This window comes from Tachysurus vachellii, chromosome 15 (genome assembly GCF_030014155.1).
Source record: "Tachysurus vachellii isolate PV-2020 chromosome 15, HZAU_Pvac_v1, whole genome shotgun sequence".
In the NCBI taxonomy this organism is placed as follows: domain Eukaryota; kingdom Metazoa; phylum Chordata; class Actinopteri; order Siluriformes; family Bagridae; genus Tachysurus; species Tachysurus vachellii.
This window is the reverse complement of record NC_083474.1, coordinates 19,275,358-19,301,826: the sequence shown is the minus strand read 5'-3', so window position 1 is coordinate 19,301,826 and position 26,469 is coordinate 19,275,358. Positions and strand designations below refer to the sequence as shown.

The window sequence follows — 26,469 nt, the reverse complement described above, 5'->3', positions numbered from 1 at the left end:
ATATTTAATTTCCATTCAGAAAGCACAAGCTGGAAAATATGAGAATAATTAAAGATTTTTTGTTTTGGCTTTACAGTAAAAATCTAATTAACTGACTAAAAGTCGGGTCATAATATGATTCCGTGTCGAATACGAAGAAGCGTCATTTCTTCGTATCTCCTCCGATCTGACGATCCGCTTGACTGAACATGGCCTGAAAAATAAGTCAGCAGACGCCTCTTTACCACAAAGCAATTACACTGAGGCTTGGGGAGATCGTGTGTCCCAGAATTGAATTCCAAGTTAACTTTTAATCAAAATTTAAGGCATTGTTTAATTTTACTGTGCGACTTTGAGGGGAAACTGATTAGATTAAAATGAGTTTTAGAGTTTTGAGATAATCCAGAATTTGTTAAAGCATCAGAAGAGTTAAAAAAAAAAAAAAAAAACAACAGTGTTTTTATTGAGTAAATCTCTTCTGATAGCTCTTATCATAGTTTTTCAAGGGAGCTTGAAATTTGTAAAACTTTCATTTCCAGAACTCATCTAATACCTGCTGGCCCCTCAAAAAAAACAAAACAAAACGACAACAAAAAAAAAAACATGGATAGAAAATAAAAATGAATCTCTTGTACATCTCTGGCTGGTATAAATGAGCTCAGATTTTAGCATTCTTGTTGTCTTATTTGCTATAATTTTATTTTAACAAATGTCTTCTAATTATTTTGAAACTTTTTCCCTTTTGGAAACAATAATTGTTTCACTACTAATGCAAATAAGTAGAGATTTAGAGAACAGCAGTATAAAGACAGGAGGCTGTGGCTGATTTCTTTCTAGCTCAGACTGTTGAATCCTGCAGTCTGTGAACTAGTCCAACAGATTTTACTTTTATTGGAGCCAATTTATTATGTTGGCTTTGTAGAAGCCAACATTCTGTTTTCCTACAGTACTGTATTTAAGCTTAGACAAAAATATATAAATAGTAACTCCTCCTAGGGCTTTTGAGCCACATGAACCAAATTCGGATATGTTGTAGACCCTGGTCTGAAAATTTGTTGCTATTACTTTTCTAAGCGATCTGAGTACAGGTACTTCCGGTACCGGGTCTCAAAGTTGCCTTTTTTCCCATAGACTCCCATTATAAACTTTGGAGGTTTATAATTCGGCAAGCTTTCGAACTCTCTACACCAAACTCGGCCAGATCCTTTAGGGTGATACTCTGAACAAACTTTTAAATTGGTGTACCGACTGGCCTTTCGGTTGTGCCGCAGCCCCGCCCCCAAAATATGCAAAATCAAAAAACTTTTTGCAACATGGACATGTGACATATCAAATCACTCAGAACAATGAGGGGAACTTCCTCACGTGTATTCTGATGACATCACATGCTCGTCTCCACTTGCCTTCAAATGTTTTGGCACCCTAGCGCTCCACTAGATTTCACAAGTTTTATGTCCACTTGCCTCCAAAAACTTTACGAATACTTGCCTCATGAAAGCTAACATCAAAGTTTGTTGCGACGAACTTTATAAATCTAGTTTACAGCTGCTTCTCTGACATCATATCTTAAAAAAATGTACAAACAAACAAAGAAACAAATAAATAAATAAAACTGTATTTTAGCTGTTCCTTGAATGTTATTAGACAATTTATTTGTATTTTAATTAAAATATTTTTGTCAATGCGTTTAGAACTATGGCTCACTCTCTGTGTTTTCATGTGTTGGTTTTGTTCACATTGGATTTTGGTTTTGTTTCTGATCCTGTATCTTCACCGGTTGTTGCCCTCGTGTGATGTGATAATCAATTTGACCTGTTTCAGATTTGATTCCTTATTCGTTCAGGGTGAAGTAAATGTTGTGTGTCATATATTTAAAATAGTTACCTTGTTTTCCTGTAGCTATTTTTTATTTATTTTTTTGTATTGCTATCCCGGTTTTTCAACATTGTATTAGGTTTCCTAGACTCGCTCTTGCTTTGCCCTGTTTATCTCGTTTGCCACTCGTCTGTTTTTCAAATGAAATGACCTAATGTGTTGAAATGTTTGCTTGGACATAAAAAACACCCTCTAATCTTCTTCCTCTCTTTTGGTCAGTTATGGTTCATAATTCATGGAACACCTGAGAGACCAGACTATGAACTCAAATGGATCTCATTACTAAATCCTTTAGAAGGGGTTTTACAGGATATACAGTATCTTTTTATCCTATAAGACAGTGTCAATCAAATCATATAGGAACGGTTACAGAATATGACAAACACACTAAGTACATTATTGTTCAAGCAATGAAACAAAATACAAAAGGGACAAAATGCAAACTAGGAAGAGAATGTGATGAATGATTATGACACACAAAAATAACAAAACAATCACAAATTATTCTACTGATTTGTCTTTCAATTAGTGTCTTTCTTTTGATTCTGTGTACTATTTTGTATTTATGACACTCTGTGTGATTATTGCTCAAATATTATACAGTATATAAATAATTTATTCAATTTTATGATATGTATTATAATTTTATTTTACAGTCTTAGCTTTTTATTATAAAAAATAAAGTAAGTTAAATGAACAAAAAAAATAATAAATAACAAAAAAGTACTAAAATGTAACAGCAACAACAACAACAATAATAATAATATTTTTTATTATTGTTAATTTTATTATGTTTTATTTTTTAGATTTGTTGCATTAATTAAATATTGCATATTATTTAATATGCAGTTTTACAGTGACAAAGTTAATATAAATATTAATATAAATAATATAAATAAATATATTGTATTGTTTAATAAAATATAAAAATAAAAAATAAAATATTAAATACTATTTTATATGATTTTTATTATTATTATTTATAATACTACTTTTAATAGTAATAATTTAGTTATGTTCATTTAATTAAAATGGTTAGAATTATAATTTATGTCATGTAATTGATGTGATTTTAATCCCTAAATTATATAATGGAACAGAGTAACAAGTAACATTATTATTAAGCCATTTATGTATGATTAGAATTCACAATTATTTCTTCAGGGTTACAACTTTTTTTCTTCGTCTTTTTTTTTTTTTTTTTTTGCAATCCTTCGATTAGTCTTAGATCCTTGCAGTATGTTCTTACACCCTTATTTTATGTTTTTTTCATGAAAGCGTTTTTCCTTTCTGGCATAAGTATTTTATGCTGGCAAACAAAGTCCTGGCCTATATAGAAGTCACACACACACATAAACAACCACACACTACACACACTCACCCCTCTAATCAGTGTTAGTAAAATGTGCACTAATTATCTCTCTAAGGAGTCGTTTTCATCTTGTTTGCTAATTAGGAGCACATTGACACTGCATTGTTTTGGGTCACTCTTAATGCCTGTTTTCAGTATTGCACTTTTTATACATGTTTGAATATTTTGAATATTTTGAATATTTCCTTTGTTACTGACAGAAGCGGCTCAGTAACATCTCCCAGATGGAAGTCTGGTGCTGATTTTGATTAGCTGTGATGAGAGTGTAGAGATTTAGTATAAATAATCTCAAAGCTTATCAGTTCTGTCGTACATCACTAATGCATTTAAATCACATATTATACTCAAGGATGTCTGAAAAACAACTGAACAGTCATTTCAACTAACAAACAAGCTTGTTGTGGCATTGCTGAGAAATAAACTGCTGACATACAATATGTTTGCTATCTGTCAATCATTTTTCAACAAAATTGAGTTGTTTTAAATTTTTTCCTTCAAAACGAATAAAAAAGTGAAACATTTCACAATTTGACCATCAACTAACCAAACAAACAAGCAACCAAACAACTAAACAAACAAACAAACAGGCAAACAACCATCCAACCAAACAACAAATACACCAAACAAACCTACCAAAAACAAACAACCAGAACACAAACACCCACCAAAAACAAATGAACAACAACAAATAAACCTACCAACAAACACCCAAAAACAAACAAATCCACCAACAAACAAAAAAAACAAACAAACCCAACAACAAACAACCAAAAGTAAACAAACCCACCACAAATCAAATAATTAAAAACAAACAAACCCAACAGCAAATAAACAAACAAAAAACAAACCCACAGACAAAAAAACAAACAAACAAAAAAACTTACCAAAATGAACAAATAGACTGGACACACAAACATTTTAGATATTTTAGGCCAAAACATAGTTGGCTCTGCCAAGAGGTTACATTGTGGAAATAGATGAATAATGAGCTGAACTTTCACACAAAAAGACAAATAAAAAAAAAAACAAAAACAAATAAAAAGGTAACCAAATAAATATTTTCTATGGACCATATTATAACTTCTAAGCATAATTTTCTAAGAAGATGTTGTGAAGGGGAAAAATATAATTCATTATAATATTTTATATTATTTTGATGTGTTATAAAATCAGAATGTTAGCTATAACATTTACGGTACTTATTATAAAATTGTAATTAATTATTATTATTATTATTATTATTATTATTATTATTATTATTATTATTATATTATTATTATTATTGACAATAATAATACTATTATTATTAATTATTAAATAATTTAAGTACTTATTATGCAATAATGAAATTAATTAATTAATTAATTACTTAATTAATTGCTTAATTAATTTATTTCATTATTATATAATAATGAAATAAATAAATGAATCAATGAATAAATCTTTTAATTAAGGTTGCCAATAATTTTGGAGGACACTATAAGCGCTCGGTTGTTATAATTTGAGATGTACATGAATTCCTAGAAAACATCCACACATTTCAGGGTTAATCCACATCTTGTATCAGCAGCTGGTTCTTGTGCCTACACTACAGCTTGTCTTTTAAAAACCTGTCACACTGATGAATCTTTATGAATTTAATCACACACAGATACGATAAAACATGGTTTTTGTCACATTGAGATGTTTAAAGACATATAAGATTTAAAAATCGCCTGAATTAGGAAATGTTTAAGAAGAATAACAAACTGATAAAAAACGTTTTTGCCTTCTTGCCAGATAACGTTTCAGCCTTCAGTTTTGTGTTATTTCACCCACTGTTCAAGACTGAAAGGACAGCCTATTTGTCATGATGTTCCTCAGCTGTTCTGTAGCTGGACTATCGGGTGGTAAAAAGGCTTCTTTCACTCAGATTATATATAGGTGAAGTTCTGATGTAGTGAAGAATCAGCCTCATCTTTTGAGCACTTTCTTGTTGTCTTTAATAATAATAACACCAGCAGTACCATGATGTCGCCGTCCTCCTGCCGAATCAGGCAAGACTAGCGTCTGTTTATCATGCTAATGTTACTGCAACATTTCACAGCCTATTTTCCACATGCCTGCCTTGGTAAAGAAAGCTCATGGCTACTTTGCGTCTCAGGCAAGGACTAAGGTGATCAATTTCATGCTTGGTGAACTGCAAGAATAAAATTGTTCCATATTATTTACAAGCATTGCTAATCATCATTGTTAGGCTTGACCAGAATTTGCATTTGAATGACCTGACATGATATGACACGATAAAATATGTATGAAATAGGATTCTTTTCCTCGTTCAGAGAATAAACACTTAACTGCTCCCCTTCTTCTCTCCATTTCATTTTGTTCCACAGTTAGTAGGAGGTGAGTTTGACCTGGAGATGAACTTTATCATCCAGGATGCAGAAAGCATTGTGTGTATGGTGGAGCTTCTCGAACACTGCCAAGTGACGTGCCAAGCCGAGATCTGGAGCATGTTCACGGCCATCCTGCGCAAGAGCATGCGCAACCTACAGACCTGCACCGAGGTGGGACTGATCCAGCTTGTGCTGCTCAGAATGAGTTCTGTCGATGACATGATCGCAGGTATGTGGTAAACTCTTCCTTATTTTTTCTACAATTCCAACAGGATATGCATTCAGAACATTTTTGAAACGATTATGATGCTTATTTAGACATGTTTGTCATGACAGAAGAAATCATGAGAGCATGAGTAAATTGTGGTCATAAAGTGAGGGATGTAGTACCATAGAAACAGTGCTTGATTATTATTAACCCCTTTTTTAGCAGTAGAATGGAAGTCGAATAATCAGTCATTTTTAACCAATTATTTTCTGTCTGTGAGTCTGATCTTTTAGCTTGCAGTGTGAGATGTGTGTTTTTCTCTCTGTTGATAACCTTACAAAGAATTTTAGTAACACTTTCAAATTTTATCTCCTTATGATCAAGAACTTGGGGCATCTCAGAGAGCAGAAATGGGTTTGATATCAACATTTATTCTGAAGATACAAACATTTGTATGAAAACATACTTAGATGAATATATTGCACCTTATAGGGTAAAAACAGACTTATACATACCTATGAAACACTATAAATTCTTAAAGCCCTTCATATTAACCACCACTGTGGGAGTGACACATGATAAAGACATTCAATGATCAACATGGACACACAATAACAGGAAGAAAATCCATTTTATTTTTTAGTTAAACATCTTTCACAACTGTATTAAAAATCTAGATTCATCAGACCAGCCAACGCTTTTTCCAATCATCGCTCCAGTTTGGGTGTAGCATCAGTACTTGATGCTCAGCTACCTTAAGGTTTGACATTGTTGTTTTTTTTATATATTTGATAAGGTTGTTTTCTGCTCACCAGGGCTAAAGAGTGAAAGCCTTACTTTCAGCTTGAACATGTCTGGCTGTTCTCCTCTTGCATCTTTTATCAACACGGCATTTCCTAGAATTTTGGGAGTTCATAGAATTCCTTGCAAGTTTGCTTTTATGCTTTTGTTACCTTCACTCTGCGTTGTGTCACCAAATGAATGAGACCGGACAACAAAAAATCCCCAGGTCACATTTTATTCTGAACAAGAAATAAAATTTAATTCCTAAAAAAAAAAACTTAAATCCGTGGCCATCCCTCAGCATTCACCTCTCTTCAGCTGCACTTACCACAAACTTCAATCACATTACAGTCTTCAAATCAACTGCATATGATAAAATTAACAATATTAAACATTATTATTAATTCAAAACAAAAAAATATGAACAGAAACATGAATAGAAAACATACCTGAAGAAATAAAAAGGTATTAATATAATAATAAAAATTAATAAAAAAAAATAAAGAAATCCCTGGACTTCTCTCAGCTTTGACCTGTCAGGTAAAAGGGATCATTTTCCATGGAGCTCAGACATTCGTAGTAAATAAACCGCCTAACATCAACTATAGAAACATGACATCTCAGAAGAAATTAATGTTAAAAGAATATTTTCCAGAGTATAGAATTATTAATGGGGGGCATGGTGGCTTAGTGGTTAGCACGTTCGCCTCACACCTCCAGGGTTGGGGGTTCGATTCCCGCCTCCGCCTTGTGTGTGTGGAGTTTGCATGTTCTCCCTGTGCCTCGGGGGTTTCCTCTGGGTACTCCGGTTTCCTCCCCCGGTCCAAAGACATGCATGGTAGGTTGATTGGCATCTCTGGAAAATTGTCCGTAGTGTGTGATTGTGTGAGTGAATGAGAGTGTGTGTGTGTGTGTGCCCTGCGATGGGTTGGCACTCTGTCCAGGGTGTATCCTGCCTCGATGCTCGATGAAGCCTGAGATAGGCACAGGCTCCCCGTGACCTGAGGTAGTTCGGATAAGCAGTAGAAAATGAGTGAGAGAGTAAAAATAAAGATTCTGAACCAGATTTTGTCTTGTAAATATTGTGAAGAATCTGTCAATGTCTCAGAAGAATCTGTCAATGTCACAGACATCTGCCAATGTCAATAATGACAGATCTAATCACAAGTTCGGATAAGCGGTAGAAAATGAGTGAGTGAGAGAGAGAATTATTAATAAAGAAGTAAGAGATTATGAGTGAAATGAATATATTTATAGCACCTTTTACACTTTGCACCTTCAGAGATGAAGGTTTCCTGGATTCCCTCTAGTTTACTACACAGTTCAGAGACATACACTGTAGGCTGATTGGCACCTAATAAATTGTCCATAATGTACGAACGGGTGTGTGATCATGACCTGTGATTGATAATGTCAATCCATCCAGGATGTTCCACGAATCTCCTGGGATGGACTCCATGTTTCCTGTAACCCTGTGCAGAATAAATGCTACAGGAATTGACTGACTGATCATTCTGCTTAAATCCTAGAGACCACTTTGTATAAAAATCCCAGAAGATCTGCACAGAAAATCTGGCACTAACAAACATTCCATGGTCAAGATCAGATACGTTCTTTATTCTGATGTTTGAAGTGAACATTAAATGAAGCTCTTGACATGCAGAAGCTGGTGTACCAGTGTTCCTGTAAAGTGGTGGATATATAAATACTGTACACACAATACACACACACATCACCGTGCACACTGCAGTCCTCCAGTTCATGACTTCTGAAAGAGTGAATTCATTTATTTATTATTATTAATAATTTTAAATAAGTGCACTGCGGTTTAAAGAGACCTGCTTTTTATAGCTGTAATAATAAGCTGTGGTGCAGGAGAGGCTGATTTCCCCGTAGCATTTTCTCTAAGCCGAGCTTTCTGACACCACGAGAGGCAATAAACAAAATAAAGTTGTTTTGAACTTGAACAGATATAAGGTCAGAGATAACAAAAGAAAACCTTCTCTGAACAGCAGAAGGCAAGAGATATAAGCAAAGCCAGTGAGATGGGTTTGTTTCTGAAAGCCTGTTTTAGCATTATAAATGTGTGTGTGTGTGAGAGAGAGAGAGAGAGAGAGAGAGAGAGAGCTGGAGTTGTGGATTAAGGTGATATCTGATATCTCTTCTAGACTGAAATTCAGTAGGGACATATGCTTAGGGATGGAGAGAGAGAGATAGAGAGAGAGAGAGAGAGAGAGAGAGAGAGAGAGAGATCTCATTATTGGCACAGTGTTTTGTAATGAAATTGAATGACAGTTTAGAGGAATATCACATTTACCCTGGTTTTTATGAATGACAAATCCTCCTCCCTCCTTTTCTTCCTCTTTTCATGTCATCCTCACCTTTTCATCACTATGATTCCCTGAAGCAGCAGCAGCAGCTCCAGCAGCAGCTCTGGCTCTTGGTGATATATAAACGACACACTACATGCTAGTCAATATGAAATTAATATACAATCTGCTCATTGCTAATATATTCGATAGGTATACATTCTCTGGCCACTTTAATAGGAACATCTGTTCATTCGTGCAGCTCTCAAGGTGTCTTCGTGTGCACATAAAGAGCGCTTAAGCGTTTACATACTGAGAAATTCTTCTGCTCTGTTTGCACACTTTTACATGTGAAAAAATACATGAACTGTGTATAATTGTAATATTTCAAAGAAGGAGATGGGACGTAGTCAGGACTACGTTACAAAGACGATCAGGACAGTACAGTAAGTGATACTGTATGTATGTGATCATGATGAAGTATGATGAAGTGCAGGTGAAAGTCAAGGAGCTTCGGTTAATGTTCAGGTCATGTTCATATATCAGGAATGGAATATCTGAAATAGAAGAAAAAAGGAAAAAAGATCCAGTGAGTAGCAGTTGTGTCAGAGGAAAATAGGTAGAGTAATGGGTTTTCATGATCATATAATCACTCTTTACAAACATGGTGAGTAGAAAAGCATTTTAAAGGCGAGCGTTTAAAGTGGATGGGCTACAACAGCAGAAGACCACGTCGACAACACAAGATAAAGATTGTCTCAAAGCAGCTTTATAGAAATATTAAAATGTAGAATAAAATGACAAGGTTTAAAATTAAATTTTGATTTATTTCTAATGATCAAGTCTAAGACAACAGTGGTGAGGAAAAAACTCCCTGAAATGATATAAGGAAGAAACCTTGAGAAGCAGCCAGACTCAAAAGAGAACCACATCACTGTCATTCAGGTGACACTGGAGAGTGGGATAATAAATCATTTCCTTTCTACAGTACAACTGAATATAGTCAAGTGGAATTCATAACCAAAAATATATCATACAGATATTTTTCCAGGACTGAAAGTCATTCTTAATCCAACATTATTTGAACAAGAACTTTTGAACTTTAAATGCATACTGTCATATTACCAGACTTTAACTCTGAGCTGTTGCTTTAAAGGTGGGGTCTCCGATTTTTGAAAGCCAATGTTGACATATAAAATCACCAAAACAAACACGCCCCTAACCCAAATGGGTGCCACCCCTGTATTGATAGCTCCGCCCACACATACATACGTAACCCAGGCAATTAATGGAAAGAAATGTGTCTTTATCATAGCTGAAGGGAAGAACAATACGATTGCAGATAAACAAACAAGCAAAAATGACACACAAGCATAATCATGCAAAGGACAAAGGCATGTATTAGTTCTGTGTAACAAAACAAAACCAACGTTACTCACCTATCGAGAAGGAAAAAAGCGCCTCGGCGTCTTAAGTAAAGTTGGCCACATATTCACAGATTGGAGTTTCACGAGTCAATAACTCTTGAGCTAAACACTGTTACTACACAAAACACGGTTGTAGCTGCGTCTCTACATTACTACGATAGAAAAGAGGTGTTATTTGTGTAGTAACAGCGTTTAGCTCAGGAGTTATTGACTCGGGAAACTCCAATCTGTGAATATGCACCAACTTCCTGCTCCTTCAGTTCTCTCCAGCATAATCAGATCCTACTGAAAGCTGATCCTATATTAACACGTCCTACTTCTTGCCTTATCGTAAGTCTTTCTTCGCTTTCTTTCTTTGTTTTTATCCTCCATGTCAATGTTAAAACCATTTTCTGCTAATGTCACACATGCGCACTGAACACTCTCTCCGCCCATATTGACAAGAGACGCCCCTTTCTGCTCATTGGCTACACGTTAGTTTTGATTTTTGTTTTGATTTTTGTTTATTATTCGTCCCGACTAGGTTTTCTGAAGCATTTCTCAAAAATCGAAGACCCTGCCTTTAATTACTAGAAATATTTTCTATTTCAAGGTTAGCAACAGTGTCTGAACTAATGTCTCAATAGGCATTTAATGAGCTGTAATCTTTATAGGTTATGTTGTCATCTATTTATTTCTCTCTTCTAACATTTTGTGATATGAGATCAAGTCTTTCTGTCCTTGTTTCCTTTTCTGGCAATCTGTCCTTACTTCCTCAGAAGGGTAGAAGGGATGCAAGGAGACACAGTTATTGAAATGAGAAGCATCATCACCAACCACCAACTCTCTCTCTCTCTCTCTCTCTTTCTCTCTCTGTCTGTCTCTCTTTCTTGTTTTTAGATCTGTTGGCTGACATGCTGGGAGTTTTGGCCAGCTACAGTATCACTGTGAAGGAGCTGAAGATGCTCTTCAGTATGCTCAGAGGAGAGGGAGGATTGTGGGTAAGATCTGATTCTCCTAGATCAGTTATTGACAGTGTCGCAGGTCAGAAGAGCAACCAGGCTAAAGAACGAGTGCGGCTCGCGCTGTTATCGACTTCCTGCTGGTGTCTGAGAGAGAGATATTGACAGAGCATCAATGGCACTACTCACTATAGTCAAGAAACTGGCAGCACAGCTATCTCTTTCTAAACACAGTGAAGGTCTTCATCAGGAACAGCAGAGTTGTTATTGTGGCAAATTAGAGTCTTCAGAAAGTGTGAATGCCATCTAGTGCAGATAAACACTTTCAGAAATAAAGGTCCTTAAATTATTTGCACTAAGGCTTCCAATCAAAATATGCATAAAACATGTCCCCTTGACTGTACCGATGGTAGCACTCCAGTAACGTCCACTGCGGTACCTTTATTTCTGGAAGTGAAAAATGTTTCTGCTTTGGTAGTCATGTATCTAGTGATAGTAAGGTGTATAGTTCCAGTAGTAGTGACACACTTGTTAAATCTTCTGTACTGTGTGTATTGTGTGCAGCCAAGACACGCGGTGAAGCTGCTTACTGTCCTGAATCAGATGCCACAGAGACATGGACCGGATGCTTTCTTCAACTTTCCGGGTCGTAGTGCTGCTGTGAGTCGAATGCAATCATCGGGTACATTATGTTACACAAAAGTGCCTGATTTTTAATCAGACATTCAATTCAGATCAATTCAGATTTAATGGTATGGCACTTTGGACAATGGCTTTTGTCACAAAGCAGTTTTACAGAAATGTATAAATCTGTTATAAGTATATGAATTTATCCTAAAGAGTCAAATATTTAAAGGCAAAAAAAAGTACCTGTATTTACCTGTTAGCACAAATGATCTCTGTGCAAGCTAAGAGCTACATAAATTTAAGATATTAAAACCAACCAACAAACAAGCAAACAAACATATCATTAATATTACATTAATATTAGTTTTATTAGTATTATTTTTGGTTTCATTAATATTTGTTTTAGGTTTATTAGTATTAGTTTTGTTAGTACTTTCAGGTGCGGGTGCCTCTGTCGGACCAGACCCAAATGCAGGGATAGAAGACAGACAGTGGTTTTATTAATAAAACATTGAAACCAACAGACACATAAAACACTACTGGAAAAAGTGAGCAACTAAAATACATTCTACAAGAAAACTACAAATAAATAATACATTCATAAATAAATAAATACATTCAAAATACAAATAAAACATTTTACAAGAAAACCAAAAATATGAAAAGGAGACCACCAGGTAACAAACAACACACAACAACATGGAGTCAGCCAAAAAAAAGCACGTGCTTTTAACTAGCACAGGTATAAATTGGGGAGGTAGTGAGTGCTACATACAGTAGGGGACATGGCAGAAACAGGCAGAAAGGATCAGGTGGGGAAAACACACGTGAAAACACAAAACAAACAAAAGCAGAGAGAGAGAAAAACTTAAGCAATAAGGCATGTAATAAATGCTAAAATGTAAAAATTGCTGTTCAAATTTGGGTGTTTAGGTGCATTGTGTACATTGTGTAGTACAGTTCAGAACATTAAGGAATGTCAGCATTGACTTTTTACTCCCGAGTGAATTAAAAGAGCCACATGGCATGGAGGAGACATTGTCACATCCTGGAAGGAAGGAGACAGACCCGTAAGCAGGATAGCATCAAATGAAAGGGGTTTAATAAACAAAGACGACAAAGACAGAAATGACGATAACTGAAACAATACACATGACGACACTTAACACTGACTAGACATGACAAGGGGTAAACGTAACTAATGAATCTCATTTAAATATAAAAGACAATGATGACACAATATGGATCAGGTGTGATGACAGGGAGGAGCAGACAAAGGCGGGGCAGACAAAAAGTCCGGGCTGAGTCCTGACAGACATAAACAAACCCCTGACTGAATGCCCCCTGGTGTAGGAAATTGTCCAAACCATTATGACAAGCCCTGAGCGTCTACTTTCATATGGGCTTCATATTTAACTACCACTGTGGAGTAAGACATGACAAAGACATTCAATGCTCAACATGGTCACAACAAAACAGAACAAACTCCATGTATAGTAACTTCAGCATTTTTTCCACTCACTTTTAGATCAGTATTATCTAAATTGCCAGCATTTTGTCATATTAAACAGATTTTTGAATTCCATCCCAGTTTTAGACCTAGACATATTGTATTGTCTACATTTAGTCCTGAGTATAATATCTTCTGTACAGATCTGGTTAGGACTTAGCTCTTAAAGTAAACCATGGATGTCAGTCATGAGGCAGATATTTGAAAGTATATCGGAGCCTCAAGATTGTTTTGGCAAGAAGAAAAGAAAAAGTTGGAGGTTATAAAGGTATGAGCGTGGGCTAAAACTTTGCGTGTTAGAGTGACTTAAAAATAGAAAAAAAAATAGAATTTAAACAAAATTTTAAAACAAGTGAAGATATGAAAATGTTGATGTCAAGGTTAGCCAGGCTAGGTTTGGGTTTTCAGAATAACTCCCTCACAGTTTACTATTTAGTTATTTAAAACTTTTGATTCAGACACCAAGAACACCTCCATATCTCCAGTGAGTGTGAGGTGGTAGAATGATATGATGTGTGTCATCTGTGCGGTCCTTTAATCTAAGACTGTGACTGTGACAAATATTTCTATTAATATATAACATGATGATGGTCCATGAAAAGGAGTGGACCAGCTGCGGAACCTTGAGGAACACCTCGAGTTGCTAGATGGTTTGTGTTTGTTTATAATGAAATCAGAATTGAAATGACTAAATAAATAAATATATCAGCCAATGAGAGCTGTTTAGTAAATATAACAGGGAAGAAGTTGGCTTGAAATTTAAGGCAAGTCAACAGGTTTCATGTAACACTCAAATTATTTCTATAGTCATGGTTCATTTGTACGACAGAAGTCTGCTAAAAACTATGTGAAAAAAAAAACAAAAAACAGTGCAAACACTAACGGTATAATTGTTGACATGAACACTGAACACTAGTGTCAGAGCTTCACAACAGTCAGTAAGTGTTCCAGCACTGGGAAGTCTTCCAGATGACACTTTATTTGTCGTTTCTTAGTAACCGGATTATTGTGAAATAATAAACTCACTGGTTTCAGTGATTCTCCTTCACATCACTCTATTCAAGTCAAGTCAGATTTTATTTATAAAGAAATCAATAGTTGATCCAAAGTGCTGTACATACATGTGAAAAAGTGTTTGCCCCTTTCCTGATTTTTTTTATTTTTTTGCACGTTTTTCACACTTTACTGTTTCAGATCATCAAAAATATTTAAATATTAGTCAAAGGTAACACAAGTAAACACAACATGCAGTTTTTAAATGAAGGTTTTTATTAGTAAAGGAAAACAAAATGAAGACTTTGGAGTGGCCTAGTCAAAGTCTTGACCTGTATGCTGTAGATGCTGTAGCATGACCTTAAAAAGGCGGTTCATGCTCGAAAACCCTCCAATGTGGCTGAATTACAACATTTCTGCAAGGATGAGTAGACGAAAATTCCTCCACAGCGCTGTAACAGACTCATTGCAAGTTATCGCAAACGCTTGATTGCAGTTTTTGCTGATAAGGTTGCCCAATCAGTTATTAGGTTTAGGGGCAAGCACTTTTTCACACAGGGCCATGTGGGTTTGGAATTTGTTTTCCCTTAGTAATAAAAACCTTAATTTCATAACTGCATGTTGTGTTTACTTGTGTTATCTTTGACTAATATTTAAATTTGTTTGATGATCTGAAACAAACATGCTAAAAAATAAATAATCAGGAAGGGGGAAAACACTTTTTCACACTTTATCATTTTTTATAACAATAGGTTTGAACCAACCACAGAATATCTTTAGTCTTAGTACGACAGCAGGGGGACAAGTAGTACTTGATTACTACTTAGTCTTGTAGAGTTGTTGATTAGTTTACTGTAACAGCATATCCTGATACTTATGACACTATAATTTTCCTCTGTATTTCACTTTTAGAAAAAATAATATAAAATAACAAAAATAATTGTATTATTTGGGGTTCCTTTAGGGTTCTTTAGTCCCCTAGTTCTCCTTTTATCCCCTTTATAGTACTTATTATGGAATTTCATTATTTAGAAAAAATTAAAGTATGCAATCTTAGAATGAAGGTTCTCTATAGAACCACGAAAGAAAAGAGTGCCCATAGAATGTGCCCATAGAATGTTTTATATAACAAATTTCATCATTTATTATTTTATATATTACATTATCTATTATTTTATTGTTTTATATATTTAATTATATTATTATAAACGTAAACATAAACATAATTTATCGAAATCTGATATTTCCCCTGAAGTAGAAAAGTTCTTTATAGAACCCTTTAAGGGTTTTATATACAACACACCTCGTAGAACCATCTATAAGAACCATCTATAAATTATAAAAGAATTTTATAATTTACAAAACGTCTAATATACAGTATACCCTCTTTGAAGAAAAGGTTCTTTCTATAGGGTGCTTTATATATAGAACCCTAAAGTTGCCCTTCAGATACCTTTATTGAACCCAATATAGAATTTCATAATCTACTAATTAAAATCTAATACAAATAAATAATATTGTCTAACAGGTATTAGAATGTTCTATAAGAGTATTGTTCTAAGAGTGTATCTTTTATATTTTACTAAGTGAATAAATTAGAAACACTCGCATCGTAATGGACTTTTAGACGAGACTTCGCCGTAGCACCTTTTACAGATCTAATGATATACCAGATGTGTCATATTAAGCACAAACCCCAAACATGTCTTGGGTTTTCTAACACAATATTCTCCTCACATGTTCTCTTTACGGCAGGCGATTGCTTTACCTCCCATCGCCAAGTGGCCTTACCAGAACGGCTTCAGTCTCAACACGTGGTTCCGGATGGATCCTCTTAACAACATCAACGTGGACAAGGACAAGCCCTATCTTTACTGGTGAGTTGTTTACACATCTGTGTGACGATTAAACCCTCGAATAAATAGAAACAGCTGGAATATTTAAGAGGATTAAACGTGTAGAAACGGCAGATGTCGATGTCCTTAAATTCCTGCTTCTTTCCTGTGCAGAATGAGCTTTGTTAATGGATTTAGATGATGTGCAGGATCAGTTAACATTAATGAGAAATAGGTCAGGGTTAGCTGAATAAACGAATACGAGCATGAATCCGTGGTGGGTGGAACGTTCTGGATTCAGAGGTGGATCTCTGTAGGGAGGGAGTATATTAATTGGAGGAGTGAAATAATGCTCTGTGTAGAGACTTGTGGGTAATTAACGCTAACATAAATAGCATGGGAGCTTTGTGTTTTACCAGCAGAAGTCCCAGGATGCATGAGGTAAAGCCTTAGGGTAGAGGGAGGTGAGTGTATGTCTGTATGTGTATGTGTGTGTGTGTGTGTGTGTGTGTGTGTGTGTGTGTGTGGTGGGGACTGGAGGGCTTGTAGTTATAAAAGCTTTTGAAGTACTAGGGAAAAAATAGAAGAATGAAACAGAAAGGGAGAACAAAAAGACGTTACGTGTCAGATCTACTATCCATTTTGAAGTTCGCTAAAGAATTGCGTCATTGCTGTAACTTTGTGTACATAAACTTGACACACCACCCCATAGAGCCTTTGTGTGCACCCATCTGTATTCATGCACTCGACAAGCCAAAAGGTCTGATGTGTCACGCTAATCTCGTTTCAGCACCGTCTCGCTCTTATATTGCAGCAGTTTACAAAATAAAAACACAGAGGCCCTGAGCAGTGATAGCAGCCTGGAAAATCGCTGTAAACAAGTTTCCCAGAACCATTTCAGAATGCAAATCTGTTGATTACAATTTTATATTTGCAGCGCAATTTAATTAAGTCGTAGGTAAACGATTCCCAGCTTCAGTAATCGGTACCTGGTTCCCTGCGTGGTTTGAAGTTTTCTCAGTTTTAACATGCCTCGTACGACTCATCCGCTCATTATCCGGCTCTTTAGGAGTCTCGGTGCTGCTAAATTATGCTCCATTGTTAAACAGAAGTACATTCCTAGGCTTTAATGATCCATGCCATCTTCTACAGTATACACAAAATAACATTATCCTAGTTATAATTGTGCCAGAATTATCTGTGCTAGATATCAGCATGAAATGAGGTCTCTAACAGACTGGACAATTTATAACTAATTTCCATAAGTGAAATCTATTAAAAATGGCAGCTAGCCAGTTAGCTAGAGTGTTAAAACTAGCATATAAATTCCTACACTGGGACAGCCTGGCTATAGTCATCATCCTTTTTAAGATACAGTGTCTGATTTAGCAGACTGTGTTTACAACCTTGACAAAAAATCATTAGCTGGTGTCTGACTAGCAGCTATGGAGCCTGAGTGTAGTGCTAGCAAGAGAGTACAGGGCTCTCAAGTGTCACGCATTGAGAGTGATAGTCACGCATTTTGGTCTTTTCTCACGCTCTCCCGCCACACATCGTATTTCTCACGCAGAAAAACGTTTTGACTATTTATCATATATTTAATATGCCGCAGCGCCCAAAATGTATCTGTCCGCACCGCTGTCTCTATGGAACTGAGCAGGAATCAAGCGCGTCTCCCCTGGAGTTCTTAGTTGAGCCTGACACTTATCAGCCAATCAAAAAAAGAGGCTACACAATAGCCAATCAGAAAATAGTACTATCTGGGTAAGATTTAAAGCAACAACCAATGAAAAAAAAACATTCATTAGAGAGGGTATTTTCGAGGGTCGGTTTGAACAAAACCTCAACACGAAACAGCTTGTCTCTGGACGGGACATTGTCCTCAATCATGACCCTAAAAATGTCTGGGCTTGAGCCGAACTGTTTTAAATGGGAGCAACATTACAAATGATAAAGGAGTCCAAAAAGTCAACAAACACTTACAATAAACAACACCAGTCATAATCTCTCTCTCTCTCTCTCTCTCTCTCTCTCTCACACACACACACACACATACAAATTAATAAATTGAAAATAAATTGCTGTCAGTGATCCAAACACAACAACTCCCCCATTATTGTTTTTTTCGTTGGGGTGTGTGTGTGTATGTGTGTGGAGATGTCACGCTTGCCCGTCTTCAAAACTTGAGAGCCCTGAGAGTATACAGTATGTATGGTATTTAAAACATTGCCTGTCATCTGCAATTAAGTAAAAGCTGACATGAGTGGTGTGTTATTTGTTAGCTAAATCATACCTAATTTCTATAGACCTTCACTTTACTAGCATATTTGACCAACAGTATTAAATACTTTTATTTATACAAACCACCGAATGTCTGAACAAACATCGAAATCTGAAACACCGAATTCAGTGCATACTTATGAAACTGAATTTCTTTCTGTTAAGATTTTTTTCATTTACAATAAAACCTAACAAAAAGATGTTGTGTGTTAGCTGATAGCGTATAATTTTCTGATAAGGTGAACGTGTCATTATCCACAGTATCTTATTTTATGGATGTTCCACAATAATAAATGGATCTATAAATGTATATATTGTAATTGTAGTAATCAGTAATTGAGTCTTTCTCATCCTAATTACTGGAAGAATTAGAGGTATTATATGCTGTTGTAGAAAAATAATTAACTTTAAGCATGATAACAGGAAGTCAGACTTTCCTGTTGGTTATTTTCCTAAAACAGATCACTTCCAGATAACTGATGTGCCATGTGTCTTAATTTGTGGTACTGGGAATGTTCTCTGTCTAAAACATAGACATTTGAATAAAGACTCCATGATCATTGGCTACTGTAAATATTTTCCACACAGAGAGCTTTTGATTGTACCTACTGCAGCTTTATTTTTTTAGCAGCACTTGATGCACCTCCCTGTAGTTTTGGCAGTTTACAGTAGATCCTGTGTGCAGTGTGTTGATGAAAACATGTAGAAGCGACTGCGAGTCCACAGCAGGGGGGTTTGATGAATGTTGTGCACTTAGCCAAAGACGACTGATCCAGGTTCCGTGCTTAGCAGCCGTCTAAAGTGCTAATCAGTCGGGAGTCTGTGTTATTTAAGATGCTGTTTCTGCATGCCAATTATAATGTAGTCCCTCAGAAATATAGGCCTTAAATTGCCAGGCAGCACAAGAAGAAAAAAAACTGTCATTTTCTCAGGCCAGCATGCCACAGCTAAAAAGAGTGACTGTTATTTATTTATTTATTTATTTATTTATTTATTTATTTATTTATAACTGCACTGAATGAGCACTCTTAGCCAGACTAGTTTGAACAAATGGCTAATTAAAAAAAACATTATTATTATTATTATTATTATTATTATTATTATTATTATTATTATTAGTAGTAGTAATAGTAGTAGTAGTAGTATCTATTATTATTATTATTATTAATAATAATAATAATAATAATAATAATAATAATAATAATAATAATAATAATAATAAAAATAATAATAATAATAATAATAATAACAATAATAATAGATATTATTATTGTTATTATTATTATGTTGGCTTTGTAGAAGCCAACATTCTGAAATCCGTTATAAGCTTATTGTTATTATTATTATTATTATTATTATTATTATTATTATTATTATTATTATTATTATGTTGGCTTTGTAGAAGCCAACATTCTGATTTCCTTTATAAGCTTATTATTATTATTATTATTATTATTATTATTATTATTTATTATTATTATTATTCTTCTTCTTAGCCACAAATTTATCAAGAGTAACTCGTCCTAGGGCTTTCGAGCCACATGCACCAAATTCGGATATGTCGTAGTCCCTGGTCTGAAGTTTGTTGCTATTACTTTTCTAAGCGATCGGAATTCCGGCATTCCCGGTACGGAAGCTCAAAGTGGCCTTTTTTCGTATCCACTTCCATTATAAATTTTGGAGGTTTATAACTCGGCAAGTTTTCGAGCGATTTACACCAAACTCGGACAGGTTCTTTAGGACGTTACTCCGGACAAAGTTCCGGACTCGGCGTTCCGACGGAACTTTCGGTTTTCCCGTAGTCGACGATGGAACGTCCCATAGACTTGAATGGGGAATTCCTAAAATTCCTCTAAGCTTTCACACACGCAGCGTGCGCAGAGCTCAGGCACGGCTTCTCTCCTGTGTTCTATGCAGTATAATAATAAGTAGAATCCCATAATGACTGCAGTATTGACATGAAATGTCCAAACCCTCAGTAGCCACTTTTTGCCAAAAGTATTGGCACCCCACCGGGTATACTGGTGACGTCACGTGTATCCCCGCCCCCAGAATAAGCGAAATCAAAAATGAGCACAATATGGACATGTCATATATCAAAACACTCAGCCCAATGAAGGGAAGTGCCCCACGTGTATTTTGGTCACGTCACGTGACGTCACGTGTATAGCCCCGCCCCCAAAATAAGCGAAATCAAAAATTTGCACAACATGGACAGGTGACATATCAAAACACTCAGCCCAATGAGGGGAAGTGCCTCACGTGTGTTATGGTCACGTCACGTCATGTGTCGTCACGTGTCATCACGTGAAAATAAAAAATTTGCACAACATGGACATGTGACATATCAAAACACTCAACACAATGAGGGGAACTGCCCCACGTGTATTTTGGTAACGTCACGTGACGTCACGTGTAGCCCCGCCCCCAAAATAAGCGAAATCAAAAATTTGCACAACATGGACATGTGACATATCAAAACACTCAGCACAATGAGGGGAACTGCCCCACGTGTATTTTGGTCACGTCACGTGACGTCACGTGTAGCCCCGCCCCCAAAATAAGCGAAATCAAAAATTAGCACAACATGGACATGTGACATATCAAAACACTCAGCACAATGAGGGGAACTGCCCCACGTGTATTTTGGTCACGTCACGTGACGTCACGTGTAGCCCCGCCCCCAAAATAAGCGAAATCAAAAATTAGCACAACATGGACATGTGACATATCAAAACACTCAGCACAATGAAGGGAAGTGCCTCACGTGTGTTATGGTCACGTCACGTCACGTGTCGTCACGTGTCATCACGTGAAAATAAAAAATTTGCACAACACGGACATGTGACATATCAAAACACTCAGCCCGATGAGGGGAAGTGCCTCACGTGTGTTATGGTCACGTCACGTCACGTGTCGTCACGTGTCATCACGTGAAAATAAAAAATTTGCACAACATGGACATGTGACATATCAAAACACTCAGCACAATGAGGGGAACTGCCTCATGGGTATTCGGATCATGTCACATGCTCATGTCCGCTTGCCTCCAAAAGTATTGGCACCCTAGCGGTCCAGTAGCTTTCACAATCTTTCTGTCCACTTGCCTCCAAAAGTAACACTAACCCTTATGTCCACTCGCCTCCAAAAAGCACCGGCCTTTGCGAATACTTGCACCGTCAAAGCCAACATCAAAGTTTGTCTCGACGAACTTTACAAATCTAGTTATTATTATTATTATATTTTCTTCTTAGACAAAAATTTATCAAGAGTAACTCCTCCTAGGACTTTCGAGCCACATGCACCAAATTCGGATATGTCGTAGACCCTGGTCTGAAGTTTGTTGCTATTACTTTTCTAAGCGATCGGAATTCCGGCATTCCCGGTACGGAAGCTCAAAGTGGCCTTTTTTCGTATCCACTTCCATTCTAAACTTTGGAGGTTTATAACTCGACGGAACTTTCGGTTTTCCCGTAGTCGACGATGGAACGTCCCATAGACTTGAATGGGGAATTCCTAAAATTCCTCTAAGCTTTCACACACGCAGCGTGCGCAGAGCTCAGGCACGGCTTCTCTCCTGTGTTCTATGCAGTATAATAATAAGTAGAATCCCATAATGACTGCAGTATTGACATGAAATGTCCAAACCCTCAGTAGCCACTTTTTGCCAAAAGTATTGGCACCCCACCGGGTATACTGGTGACATCACGTGACGTCACGTGACATCACGTGTAGCCCCGCCCCCAGAATAAGCGAAATCAAAAATGAGCACAATATGGACATGTCATATATCAAAACACTCAGCCCAAGGGGGGAAGTGCCTCACGTGTATTTTGGTCACGTCACGTGACGTCACGTGTATAGCCCCGCCCCCAAAATAAGCGAAATCAAAAATTTGCACAACATGGACATGTGACATATCAAAACACTCAGCCCAATGAGGGGAAGTGCCTCACGTGTATTTTGGTCGCGTCACGTGTCGTCACGTGTATAGCCCCGCCCCCAAAATAAGCTAAATCAAACATTTGCACAACATGGACATGTGACATATCAAAACACTCAGCACAATGAGTGGAACTGCCTCACGGGTATTCGGATCACGTCACATGCTCATGTCCGCTCCAAAAGTATTGGCACCCTAGCGGTCCAGTAGCTTTCACAAACTTTCTGTCCACTTGCCTCCAAAAGTAACACTAACCCTTATGTCCACTCGCCTCCAAAAAGCACTGGCCTTTGCGAATACTTGCACGTCAAAGCCAACATCAAAGTTTATCTCGACGAACTTTACAAATCTAGTTATTATTATTATTATTATTATTATTATTATTATTATTATTATTATTATTATTATTGTTATTATTATTATTATTGTTATTATTATTATTAATAATAAGAAGTAGCACTATCTGCCTTCCTCTATTATTAATAATAAGAAGTAGCACTATCTGCCTTCCTCTATTATTAATAATAAGAAGTAGCACTATCTGCCTTCCTCTGGACAAAGAATCCTTAAATAAAACAAAAGACAAAGCCATCCTTTTAGAGGACCACGTCAATGGTCACGTCAACAACCACGGTCACGTCAACAACCACGTCATAATCTTAATTTTCATAAGATTATGATTTGCGGTAAAATTAATCTTAAGCAATGTCTATTTGCTTTACATGAAATTAGTGATTTGAATTCTTTCTTTCTTTTTTATATTCTTTTGAAAGCCATTGGAATGGGGTAGAAATGGAGGACTTGGATGGAGGTGGTTGAAAGCAAGTCATGAAGCTGCTTTATGGTGTCATGAGTGATCTGAAATAATCCATCTTCAAATTGTTGAGGGACTGAACAAGCACCTGTGTGCCCTCTGTGGATAGAACGTTCTAGAGCAAGTTTAGTGATATAAGATGAGAAGGACAGTTTACTGTCCAGGGTTACCACAAGGTTGTGTCCAGTGAAAGATGCTGAGGTCATTGGTCTGGGAGTTCACAAGCTCTTGACATCGGGATGCGCCTCTGATGATGAACAGCAGTCCAGTTTACCTGGGATTAATTTTCAGCTAATGTCATTGAAGAGACATCTGATAGATACTGAGATCTGAGAGCATTAGTGAGTCTTCATAGAGCAGATGTGAATCCCCTGGATGTCCCATGATATTCTTGTTCCTCCCGTTAGGAAGCAAATTATAATCACAATGTGTCTTAAATTGTGATTTATTGTGGTGAAAGCTGTTGAATGGACGAGGAGGATGAAGACTGATGGCAGTTTAACTGATATAGAGACATGAAGCTTTTCAGAAATGACCGAAGTAGCAGTTTCTATGGAATTTCTGATTTTCTGCTCACTCTAACTCTTGCACCTCAATTGGTCAATAGAAATAATAAATGAAAAATAAAAAAATAAAATAAAATATCTATCTATCTATCTATCTATCTATCTATCTATCTATCTATCTATCTATCTATCTATACTGTACATATCTGTTAGTTTCACACAGTATGACATATAGAGAACTGCTTTTTGAACTACTTTCAGAAAGCTGAATGCAAATTTTTACAATAAAATAAAAAAAATAATGAAAAAATAAATTAGTTAACAATAACAATAGAAATATAATTTATTTATTTTCTATAGTTAAAAAGCTTTTTCGAAACTATTTAAAAGATAATGTAGAAATGACTATATATACACACACACACATATATGTGTGTATATATATATATATATATATATATATATATATATATATATATATATATATACACACATATATGTGTGTGTGTGTAAAATATACATATATGTGTAATATATGTAAACATTTATGTACATAAATGCATTAATATTTACTTTGCAGGTGACACTATAGTTATACTATGAGTGGAGTGGTCTGACCAATCAGATTTAGGAATTCAGTGGTACAAATAAAATATAAATTAATGATGTCATGTTTGTCTTAATTTTTGTTAATATTGAATTTTTTTATTTTGTTTTTTATAATCTCAGCAAACCTCGATATTGACACACATAGGGTTGTTTTCTTCTTTTTTTAATATTTCATATTTTATCCGAATAAATTGTGCCTATGTAAATGTTTGGTGACATTTTGTGCCTCAGTGTAGAATCGTTTGGGAACTGCACTGCATGGAAGGATTGATTATTTTTCCTTCTGCTAATATCCAGTATATAAAACTCTTAAGCCTGGTCAAACAGGCTGTTTGCTCTGCAGAGCATGAATCACTGAGATAGAGTAAATTGAATGCATTTTGGCACTGCAGCTTAAAGACGCATATATTAGAGAGATTGGGAATTCCAGCAGCAGCAGCAACAGCCGAAATGATCAATGATTTAAAGACATGTGGGTGACGTAGTGAAAAGGTGTAGGCGTTTTACCCTGGGGCTTTTCCAAATCATTAGCAATCTAATTATTTTGACTTTTACAGATAGTGTTGCTCTCAGCGGTAATCTTGAGCAAACTGACATTGTTGCAATTTAATGAAGGTTTCACATAAGGTGGTATCTCTCTCTCTCTCTCTCTCTCTCTCTCTCTCTCTCTCTTTCTCTCTCTCTTTCTGTAGCTTTCGGACCTGCAAAGGTGTTGGTTATTCAGCTCATTTTGTGGGTAACTGCTTGATTGTGACATCACTCAAATCCAAAGGAAAAGGCTTTCAGCACTGCGTGAAGTACGACTTCCAGCCGAGGAAGGTAAATATTTGTCTAAAGGCTTGCAGTTATTTTTAGTTACAATAAAATTATGTGTATCACGTAGTAGTAGGAAAAAGGAAATGCTAATAGTAATGGAATTTATACCCACACACACTGATTTATTTGTATTTTTTCAATGTTTAGCATCTCATAGAAAGGTCAAAATATAATTGACTATTCACACAAACAAACTTAACAATTTACAATTTTATATGTTTTTTATGTTAAGATGTAGTGACTGTAAAAAAAAAACTCTGGGTCAAGTGCTGTTGTATGTGTAGATCTAATGGGCATATGGTTGAAGCCATATTGTTCAATTAGTTTTAAACATAGAGAGAACTATCTGATAAAACTAGGACAATTCATATATATTGGCTAGACTTGTTAGATGTTAATTTCAAGTTTAAGTTTTGGAGGCTAGAAATATCAACCATTACATGCACTTGATGATCTGAATAATCTGGATAAGGGGCTCAGACTAAAGCATGTGTGCAACCTGGTTATGAATATGAGAACTTTCGTCACATCTCTACAACTTTCTGCACAGAAAACTTTCGAACTGGTCAACTGGTTCCTCTCCAGCGAAATAAAGGCCAATTCACCAGGTCATCCCTTTGATTCATTTTAAGCACCATTGGGGCCTTTTGGTCAAATGAATGTTATGAACATATTAATGTACAGTATGTCCCAAAGTGAGTAGATCCTCTCAGTGGTCTTTCGAATTTGATTAAAACTAAATTTAATGGAAGTGATTAAGACCAATGTGGTGCCCTTTAAAACCCTATGGATTTCTGGATTTATAATATATGCATGCTTATAGTAGGTTTTCGATTCATCATTTAAATGGGCTTGGCTTCTGTTCAATTCAAGCTTGATATTTTTATTTTAACAGTTAAGTCTCTGCACGATTGCAGAGTGACACTGGGTGGCATGTAAAGGTGTATCTGGGCATCAAATTATTAACACCTCAATCAGATAAAAATCCTTCAGAGACAAAAAATAGAAATTGTGCTGTTATTTCAGAAGTATAAGAAGTTACATAAGTATATATTTTGAGAGAGAAGCAATGGATTATCTTTTCTTCTTGAGGAAGAAGAGAAACAACTAGAAATAAAAGGTCTAGAGAATCTGCCATATACAGTAGGTTATTCTGTATGTGTGCAATTATTGACTGGGGCCCATTAATTCAATTCAGAGACATGTACCCATCTTTGCAGACTTGTTTCACTTATAGGTGAAAAAAAGGGTTAATTGGGCTACT

At 35.9% G+C, this 26,469-nt stretch overlaps 1 protein-coding gene across 1 annotated transcript in view; it reads left to right on the top strand.

Annotated features, from left to right (window-relative positions):
• Window positions 1-26,469, top strand: part of nbeab (neurobeachin b) — a 408,640-nt gene that overhangs the window by 93,771 nt on the left and 288,400 nt on the right. Inside the window, exons 2-6 of the mRNA XM_060888097.1 lie at window positions 5,602-5,833; window positions 11,211-11,311; window positions 11,837-11,932; window positions 16,158-16,279; window positions 25,082-25,208. Of these exons, the coding sequence (XP_060744080.1) occupies window positions 5,602-5,833; window positions 11,211-11,311; window positions 11,837-11,932; window positions 16,158-16,279; window positions 25,082-25,208 (678 nt within the window). The remainder of the gene's footprint in view (window positions 1-5,601; window positions 5,834-11,210; window positions 11,312-11,836; window positions 11,933-16,157; window positions 16,280-25,081; window positions 25,209-26,469) is intronic.